We start from the raw sequence: 10,000 nt of genomic DNA, 5'->3' as shown, positions 1-10,000 counted from the left end.
AATCAGTTTCCATATAAGGTCATACGGTAGATGAGCTGATGACCGAGATCGAGTGAAACAATCAGAAAACTATAGATAGAAACGCAATCATTTCGTAGAGACTGTTCTCATGCAACACTTCGATAACTTCTGCGGAAGTGTTCATGGATTTGTCCACGTGCGCTGCCTTAAACTGGCTGAATAGGCTTTGGTCTGCCTTATGTAGCTCCCTGTCGAGGTTATTGTACCTGGCTACCAGGTAAAAGCCATTACTGTTATTGAAGATGAAATTTAACTAAATATGGAGCTCGGAAATGTCGTGCGTACTACATGAAGCTCCCAAGAAGTCATTTCCACTGAATCGGTTCTCAATTTCTGCCAGTACCCTTTCCAGAGAGGTGTAAAAGATGTCGATACGGTTTTGGAGCAGCACCATTGACGTTTTGGTTTTCTCCGGCGAAAGCTTGTAAGCGTATTGAGGGTTTTTAAAATGTACGCGTTCTCCCACCCTCTGAGATTGTGGGGAAAGTTTAGCGCGAACTGCGGCAAAGGCCAGGGATAAGCAGTTCGGCAGCGAGGTCATTTAAACGTCTCAATATGGATCTTTGGTCGTGTTGAAGAAGCTGGGCTCTAGAAATAATTTATTTCGAGTGCTTTTTCCCGAATCATAAGCCTCTTGCGCGAAAATCTTTAAAACTGGGGGGCTGCAGCAGTTTTGAAGTTGCTATATATTACGACGAAAAGCTACAACAGGACTACCGTTTAGAGAACACTGTCGTAACGAGGTGATGAAGTAAGAATGCTGAAGTGCTTGTGAACTATCATGAGACGAAGTGGAGCGAAATGCTGGATTGTAAGTGATAGCAAAGGGAACTTTGATAATTTAACAGGCACGGAAGTTACTAGAAACTTTAAAAGGAGTTACCTGTTTGATATTCATCGTGAAACTTTAACCACTTATCGGAGCAGTTTTATTCCACTTCCGTCCATTTTGTTTTCTAAAAAAAGGAAGACAACGATAAACAAATTTTGCGATCTTATAATGAGGCCGTAATTTAAGAAAAGTTAGGACAGTTACTGTATTGGGAATTCCGTGGTCTCGTGGGTTTTGTGGCCAACGCATGCCTCTTTGCGGCCTCTTTTATTTTGCTTTGTTTTACTTTACGAGAAAGAAAGCCGGAACCGTGTTCTAGCAATGTAGGAACCCTTTACACGAAGAAACGTTCAGGCGCGCACTCTAACATAAGTTGTGTTTTTATATAACACACCTAGTGAGTTCCCCAACACACCAAGGTGTGTAGTGTGGTAACACACCTTTTCACTGTTTTATTTCACGGTTTAAGCAAACATACCAATGTGTGTAAGGAAACACATAAGGTGTGCAATAATTACACACCATATGATTGTTAGGTGTGTGATAATTACACACCATTTGTGTGTATTATAACACACCTTATAACAATGAGTTTGCTACAAACCATAACTTTATGAGATACAAATGTTCTTTAACTGGAGAAATCTGCAAAAGCCTTCATAACACCTTTAATGGCAACACATTTCTTCTCAGGGATGGCGCAGTGGTGAGAGCACTCGCCTCCCACCAATGTGGCCCGGGTTCGATTCCCAGATCCGGCGTCATATGTGGGTTGAGTTTGTTGGTTCTCTACTCTGCACCGAGAGGTTTTTTCCGGGTACTCCGGTTTCCCCTTTCCTGAAAAACCAACATTTGACTTGATTTGTGTTAATTAGTGCTCCAGCGCTACAACGACTAGACACTTAAATAAAGTTCCTTTCCTTTACCTTTTCTATCATAACACACCAATTGGCGGCAACACACCTTTTCTATTTTTCCACATAATTTATTCATCATGACCAATATTTTCACAGGGGTGTGGACCTGACATATTTTTAGGTCTTCTTTAACAACTCAACCTAAATCACATATTGTAAATGTTTAAATATAGCTTCGTATTGTTACATATGCAGTACATTTTTTCCGGAAAAAAGGTCTGCAATTACTCCCGGCGTAGTCAATCGAACAAAACCGAACCAAAAATCAATCCAACTCAGTCGTCTGATTGATGTTCGATTGGGTTCGGTAATCAAACATAATTGAACTGGAACTTTTTAGTGAGTTCGATTAAGTTCGACTACCGAACGCAAACGAATTAAATCGACGCGATTACTTCGATTTTGTTCGGCAGAAAAAGTAAACGCCATACAAAAATTGATATGGTTTCAGGATTTTACACTTCTAATCGCGCTTTAGGGAGGGACTATCATCCGATTAGCAAGAGCCTAGCTACGCATTTTGCTTGTGCTTATGCTTGCTTTGGACCATGGTGAAAAGCAGTCCTTATAGCGGGAGTTCGTAGGAAGTAATAAGTGAACTAGCTTGATTTCCACCTAGGGTAACTCAACGAATTCTAGTGCAGTTCATGTGAATTTTGGCCTGGTTAGCCGAGATGACGTCAAATACTACGTACTTATAAGTTGTGCAAACTTATTAGTTTGTGGTCATCAGATCATCTAACGGGATGATCTATCCTTGGTAGGAAGAGCTAAACAGTGGGGCTAAAGAGGTACCTTTTGAGTGCAGTTACGAAAAGCTGTCAGGCAAAGACGGATATTGAAAACTACGGGCAAAGAAATTTTGTATTACAAATCTTTTATTGACCGCCCCCTTCGAGGGGCTTTTCGAGGATTACAAAACAAACAACTCCGACAAACTAATTTTGCTGATAATTACTTCCAGCGCATTCGGATTAATTCCAAAGCTATTAATAAGTGATAGCGCATTCGCAGACTTTATCTATGGACTTCTAAGAACAGGGACCTTCTCGTGATTCCCTGACCAATCAACGGTGCTGCTCAGTTCCGGCTCGTGCCACAAGAAACAGTCGAATTTACTTAAAACATTTTCATGAGGCTTTGTTTGAAAACTTGAAAATGGTTCTAAGCTATGGTGAGAACAGACGTTTTGTTATGCATGACAAATTCCGTGACATTTTGTTTATTACGTTTAGTCTTTTTAATGAAAAGAACAACCATTATTTTTTGGTTGATTTTGCTGTCAATGCGTCAATGAACCTCAACCGGGATCTTTCTTTTGAATGGCTGGCAAACCCAATGTAGTTGACGTCATCAGGCGTGATCTTCTATAGATGCAATTGCATATAGAAAGTTTCACATACAACGAGCCTTGCGGTACTTGGATCAGTCGTTATCAAGCTGCGTAAAAAGTCTTCATGATGAGGTTCTTCGTGCTGATTGCCATTTATGTTTGCATCGCAGCAGTGGATGGACGAAGAGAACACAAGAGAAGCGCAGACAGCGAGTACGACCGTGAATCTCGCTACGATGTGGATCACAAAATGATGATGCGAGACGAGAATCACTCCAAAAAGCGAATGTACCCTGATGAACGCAACTTTGACGTCTTCAAGAAAACGGTAGAGCAATAATGTGAATTGCTAGATAAATGGCTTTTATTGCTAAGTAGGCTCCAAATACCTTTTTAAAAGGCCATGAGTAACTCACAATTCAATGATACGTTTTCAAACATGTGAAAAGATGAAACATTTCCGCATTTCGCGCGGAAAACCCGCATTGTGATCGAACAGAAATGGGCAATGCGAGATTTTTTTCTTTTTTTCATAAAAAAGAGAACCTAGAGAATCTTATTCCAAATGTTTGTTTGTGTGTCTTTGTTATGAATTGTTGTGGTGTTGTGGTAGATTCATGGCTAAGACACGCTCCAAAGATTTCGTCGCTTCACGTACAGGGCTTCATAGTTTTCTCCAAGAATCCTGTAAAAATGTTCAGATTTTCTATCTTACACCAGTCGATCTTCATCTACCCGTGTAGTCTTCCATTTCTCACTAATTGCTGTGCATGAGGACAAGTTCGTCGATGTTTTTCAGTCCATTATAAAAATTAAAACAATTATGGGGATAGAAGGAACTTCGTATGCTAATACAGCCGACCCCCAACCTTGAGTATGGGATTATAATTATAGCTGTAGGTGCAGTCCTCGTTTCTAAAAAAAGGACAGATTTCTTTAAAAAATTGTTTCTCGTCCGTAATACCTCCTTGCAAATGTGTTAAAAACGATGTCAGAAAAGAGGTGGCAAAGTTTCACCGGAATATCATTGGCAAAAGACAACTGGCTGACTTGATGCGGTTTGTTAAGCACAAGGCATTCTAGAGAAATGGAACACCTATATTGCTTGGTTTATCAGTGATGTTGTTTACACGCTATCCTATCGCTAAGAATGGCGTCAGAAAAGTTTGAATTGTAAAAAAGGAAAGAAACAAATGGTTTCACAAAGAGAATCTTGGAATGGACTTGGGTAAAGTTCACTAAATTGAAAGCCTGACTTGCTAGTTCAGGAACAAGATTATAGATCTGTCTTGTATCGGTTTTAATGATTATAACTGTGAATTTCAATTGGTTTCAATGTAGTTTTCAGTATGCTCCTCTTTGTATGAACCATGTTAATCATTGGCGAAGAATGATCATTTGGTTATGCAACAGGAAATTGTTCTGAATCAGCGAAAACCGCCCTTGGGTAAGATAGAACTCCTTCAATTTTAAGTGTTCATGTGAAAACTATTGGCTGAAACCGGATCATGACGCTGAAAAATAATCTGACTGAACGCTATAAAGAAATTACGATGTTCCTGGTTGTTTCAGGAATTCGGCAAATTGCAAGAGAAAAGGGGCTTTGCCATTGTTACATAAATTAAATCACCGCAGAAAAGCCTAGATTTGTAATACGTGTTTGTGGAATTTTTCTCTTTACTTAGCCGGGTTTTTATTCGTTAGTAAATTCTGCTCATTTTTACTTCTTTAGCGAGAACTTCGTCGTTTATTTAATTGTTTTTAACCTTCTTTCCTGTGTTTTTTGCTTTTAATGATATACCGGTATTGCACGATCAGTCAACCGGACGGAATTCCGTTCATGAGAAAAGAAGAAGTCAACTTAGACCACAAGAAGAAAAAGATTTTCTGTTGGCTGCTAAATCAATGATTATGCTCACCACGATCATAAATTAATAAGAAGAAACAACTTAGTTCCCAGGGATCATCTTCGTCTGTGAAACGCGAGGGATCAGTAAAAGGAGGTGTCTGGGGGTGAGGTTGAGATTTCATACCAATGTTGCCGTGACAACGATAAATTAAAATACTACATTGGAAATATTTCTTATGGGTACGTTACCCATACAACCAATCCAATCCGCGAATTTTCCGCACATGAGTAGGGAAAGAGTACACTCACAACACTTTATGAAGAGATAATGCTATGTTTATCAAAAGATATAGCTGACCAATTGTACGTTTGACATATTGATTGCATTCAGCCATCCTCCAAACTGTGCACTCTGAAATTCAACATTGCAGCGGCAGTTGATGGACTGCTAAAAACAGAAAACGACAAAAGGAACTGAAGTCGGCCAATCTCAACGCTGGATGTTGCCCTAACCGGCTCCGCTGTAATAATTGATCGTGGTAAAAACTAAACCGTCGTTTGAAATTTGACCGTCAGAGTCCACAAGTGAATGAAGGGCGCTATGATTCGATTCTTTCAAAATAATTATTAACCCTCCAACTCACATTGACCCTTGTAGTTAATGACAGAAGGACGAATTCATTGAAGAGCTAAGAATCTTCAGCCTCCCTTTGAATATGGTTTAAGGCGCGCCGGAAAATCATACTGGGATGAACGCGGAACGATAAGTGACAGTACAGCTCTTAACAATATCCATGTTTTCACAAGCCTGCGTACTGGCGGGATATTTTATAGTGGGATTATTTAAACACGCGCGATTAAGAAAAATCGATGGTTGGTCGGTTGTGTTTTAGACGCGATTGCGAACGGCTACGAAGAGGCGAAGCCGCAGGGAGTTTCGTCACCATGCCAATCGCGGTCCACCCGAGGCTCAACGGCAGAGCAACCATCGATTCACTTGCGTGTGTTTGAATAATGCTGCGACAAAGTATCCTAAGGCTATATGTTTCCCTACTAATTTTGTGAAATACCAAAGTGATCTGGACGATTCTCTTATTATTTCAGACTGATGATAGAATGGACCTCAACGCGGCTTATGGGAAAGACACACGAGAGCGCACTCCCTGGGGTAGCAAAAAGTTTGAAGACGAGTCAAGGCTCAATGACAAGCACTCTGGAAAGCTTGATATTGAGGATTTCCGTAAGCACGACAATGGAAAGTGGGGTCAGCTTACCATGAATGACGCTCGGCAAATGAAGGAAGAAATCGGCCTGAACACGGAGAAGCTTAGTGCATTGTTGAAAGAAATGCCAAACTCCGAACACATGGTAGAAAAAATCAAGGAGAAGATCGAAAAAGAAAAACAAATGCTTGAAAAAATCCACAACCACAGCACCAAATGAGGTCTGTCACCTAAGCCTGCTAACAATGTATAGCAATTTGTGAATTGGTGCATTTTTTATCATTACTTACCAAGGGACAGCGCCGATAGTTTTATTAGCCTTAGTTACACTGGTCTAAGCCTTTTTGTCCGTCACTAGCGATTTAACGTCTTTAAAGTGTGAATGATCGCTTTGGTGTGCATTTAAAGCAGTAGCCCCTCAATATGTTACCAGTTACAGCTCCACGAAGTTTTTCCTTTTTTATTGCAATGAAACGCTTTACAAAAATGGTAAATTTGTATCCATTAGTTAGATTGTTTTTTAACTGATTTTTCAATAAAATTTCATTCAGTCCATACCATTTGATTTAGAATGCAACAAAAAGGGATGAGAGGTGTAGACGTACTCGATAACTCAACGATTGTTTAATGAAACTAAGATCAAATCTCTAGAAGATTACAGTAGACATGCTTCGATCGATCGCTGTCCTGACAAAGTCCCCTTTTTTAATATGTCCAATCAAGTGACGTATTGTAAATCTCCCATGATGGTCCCCTTTGCAGAGGGAAGGGTGGGGAGAGGGGGTCCAGTGATTGGGGGCAAAAAGGACAAAGCGAATGCTTGCCGCCGAAAGGTGAAAGTTTCAACCGTACTTTGTATTTTGTTTCCTCCATTTCTATAGTACAACACTTCAATGGGCGGATCCAAGGTTTTTTTTTAGCTGACTGGTGAGGTTTTTTTTCTTTTTTGCTGCCGAATATCAGTTGTATTAGAAAGGCGCGGGTCATTTTAAAGAGCGGGGGGGGGAGCTCACCCCATGCACGCTCCCCATAGATACGCCCCTGACTTCCCAAAACCTTTTAAATAAGTAGGAAGTCCCTGAATAATGGAGCATCGGACCTTCTTCGCACGGCTAAAATGTACATATTTGATTTGCGGGCCTTAGAGGAAAGAGAGAAATGATCCTCGCACTTAAATGGACAATTTAAGCCGGCGGCTCCACCTGGATTCGAACCCATGATCTCTGCGATGCTGGTGCAATGCAAATTGTAGCAATATTCAATAAATGGATATTTCAATTCAAAGAGTCTATTTTAGTTCAAATCAACGAATAAATTTATGTTCGATATACTTTTTTTTGGTTCAACTTCCGATTTTGCATTCAATACATTTTGGTATCATTCAATGCGATTGCTTCGGTTTAACCTTTTCTTTTTAAATTTCAAGAGCACATTTTGCGTCCAACACTTTTATTTCGTTCAACGCGATTTACTTTCGTTCAACGATTTATTGCACAGCGGTTGACCACTATTGGCTAGTCCCTCTTGATCTCGTGAGGTCACGGGAGGCTGGAACAAAGTTTGTTAGTAGTCCATGTAAACCGAAAAAGGTTGGATTCTGCGATTTACCACAACTGAAAGAACCCAAACCATTCACAAAAGCTAATCTAAAGGGCGCGTTCGATTGACCCTATTCCGGAATAAGAATACGTGGAGTGATGATGAAAACGGTATGTTTGGCGCGTTTCGAAGCAGCAAGGATAATAAAAATATGTTTAAAATAGCATTTTAGCAGAATTTTGACAATTTTATTGTGAATCTCCGTAAAAACGAAGGATTTTTAACTTATATTCCATCTACTCCTATTCCGGAATACGGTCAATCGAACGCACCCTTAGATTTATTAGGCCTAAAACATAATCCAACCTTTGTCGGTTAGTATTCAATGTATGGTGGGTCATACATAGATTACTAACCCCTCAACCGCTGTGCAATAAATCGTTGAACGAAAGTAAATCGCGTTGAACGAAATAAAAAGTGTTGGACGCAAAATGTGCTCTTGAAATTTAAAAAGAAAAGGTTGAACCGAAGCAATCGCATTGAATGATACCAAAATGTATTGAATGCAAAATCGGAAGTTGAACCAAAAAAAAGTATATTGAACATAAATTTATGCGTTGAATTGAACTAAAATAGACTCTTTGAATTGAAATATCCATTTATTAGATATTGCTACAATTGGCTTCCCATACTCTACCAACTGAGCTATGAAGTTGGAATCAGGTCAATTTGTTTGGTTCATGTTTTCCCGTGAAAGGACTTGATGAAAGAAAGGTATAAATTGAGCCCAGCCGATTGACCGGCTAACTCTGTGGCTTCATAGCTCAGTTTTATTCTTGTTGTTTCCAAGCTAGATTTATGATATAGACAAAATATTCAGTAATCGTAGTATATTGCTGCTGTTTCAAAAAATAGCACTAGCCAAAAATATTCGGAGAACAGGTCACGAAGAGAGTAGAGGACACATGACTTGGACATTGAAGTAAATGAATAATTTTGAACAGACCGAACGTCGAGACCGTGGTAACCTAGCGCAAAACAGTTGCTATTTTCTAATTGATGGTCTTCAAAGGTGCAAGAATCTCAGTGAGGATGCGACTGCGACATCTCTAGGTATGCTTCCGGGGTTGCAGTGGAATGTCACCTCTTCGAAGGTTTTAAAAAGGACTTAAGCATCCGTTTCATGGTCTCCATTCACGGGAAATAGTATTTCACTGAGTCATTTTTGTGCAAAAAATCATCTCATCTAGCCGACTGGATTAGTCTAGGAAGTATTTTCTAGATCTATTGATAGACAGCTTAAGAAGACGACGGGGATGTCGCTTTACTCAGTAATCTCCCTTGTTTCGAGAACAATGAACCGCGTACCGGTGGCTCAGTTGGTTGAGCATGGAATTGATATGCGGGAGGTCGTGAGTTCTACTCCGGCCGGGCCAACACTCAGGGTCTTAAAATAACTGAGGAAAAAGTGCTGCCTTTGTAATTACACTCGCAAATGGTTAGACTTTCAAGTCTTCTCGGATGTCCTGTCTCTTAGCCCTTCTTGGAAACCAGATTATTTGAGACGTTGAAGAACCCACTTAATTGTCGAAAAGAGTAGGGAACATTGTCCCCGGTGTTGTAGTCTGACCTAATCTGGTCGGGGGCATCTTTTACTACCTAAATAAATTGTAAACTTCGTACCAAGCAGTCTGATCCAAAGTCCCCTACAAAGACCATTGTAAATTAGTCCTGAAAAGCCCCGAGGGGAGAGACAAATAACTTCACTTCACTTTAACAACAGTTAACAAACTTTTCCTGTTAACAGGAAAATAAAAGGACATACAGATCAACACAAATGATGCAACACTCTCTACCACACAGGAAGCGCTCCCTCCTCATCTACGAATGGGGTCAATCTGTTCGAAACAACACAGCACAATTTTGTGCTGACTTAAAAGAGTAGTTTACCCTGGCCAAGGCGAATAATCATGCGAAGTGAACCGTTACATGGAAAATATATTGCCTTTCACTTAATTTTCCTTTCAAAACACTATCAGATAAGTTGTGACATGTCACGGCCTGTGTTTTAAACCTGCCGTTACACACGAGACTTGCTTCTGATGTTGTTGAGCAATTTGGACATTGTTTTAGGCCCAGATATTGTATTAAACTGTACTTCTGAGATATGCTGTCCTTTACTTATGGTAAACGGGAAGAAGTGGGAAGATTTCAAGTATTGGAGTAAACATCGAAACGGGAGTAGAACGAGAGTATCTAAAACAAGTTGGGTTCTAAAGTTCAACC

The 10,000-nt window shown here is 40.0% G+C and overlaps 1 protein-coding gene and 1 long non-coding RNA gene across 2 annotated transcripts; both read left to right on the top strand.

The window, feature by feature from the left end:
• The first annotated feature begins 3,120 nt into the window (after window positions 1-3,120).
• LOC138052079 (uncharacterized) lies at window positions 3,121-6,730 on the top strand. Its single transcript, XM_068898442.1, has 2 exons — window positions 3,121-3,431; window positions 6,057-6,730. Exons 1-2 carry the CDS (start codon window positions 3,228-3,230, stop codon window positions 6,393-6,395), a joined length of 543 nt encoding a protein of 180 aa, XP_068754543.1. The 5' UTR covers window positions 3,121-3,227; the 3' UTR covers window positions 6,396-6,730.
• Window positions 6,731-8,351: 1,621 nt separating this feature from the next.
• LOC138052083 (uncharacterized) lies at window positions 8,352-9,878 on the top strand. Its single transcript, XR_011132994.1, has 2 exons — window positions 8,352-8,827; window positions 9,522-9,878. It is a non-coding gene; the product is annotated as an uncharacterized lncRNA (long non-coding RNA).
• Window positions 9,879-10,000: the final 122 nt, after the last annotated feature.

The sequence above is a fragment of the Montipora capricornis genome, chromosome 6 (genome assembly GCF_036669925.1).
Source record: "Montipora capricornis isolate CH-2021 chromosome 6, ASM3666992v2, whole genome shotgun sequence".
NCBI classification, from domain to species: Eukaryota; Metazoa; Cnidaria; class Anthozoa; order Scleractinia; family Acroporidae; genus Montipora; species Montipora capricornis.
The sequence above is the reverse complement of the archived record's forward strand: the minus strand, read 5'-3'. Positions and strand labels throughout refer to the sequence as shown.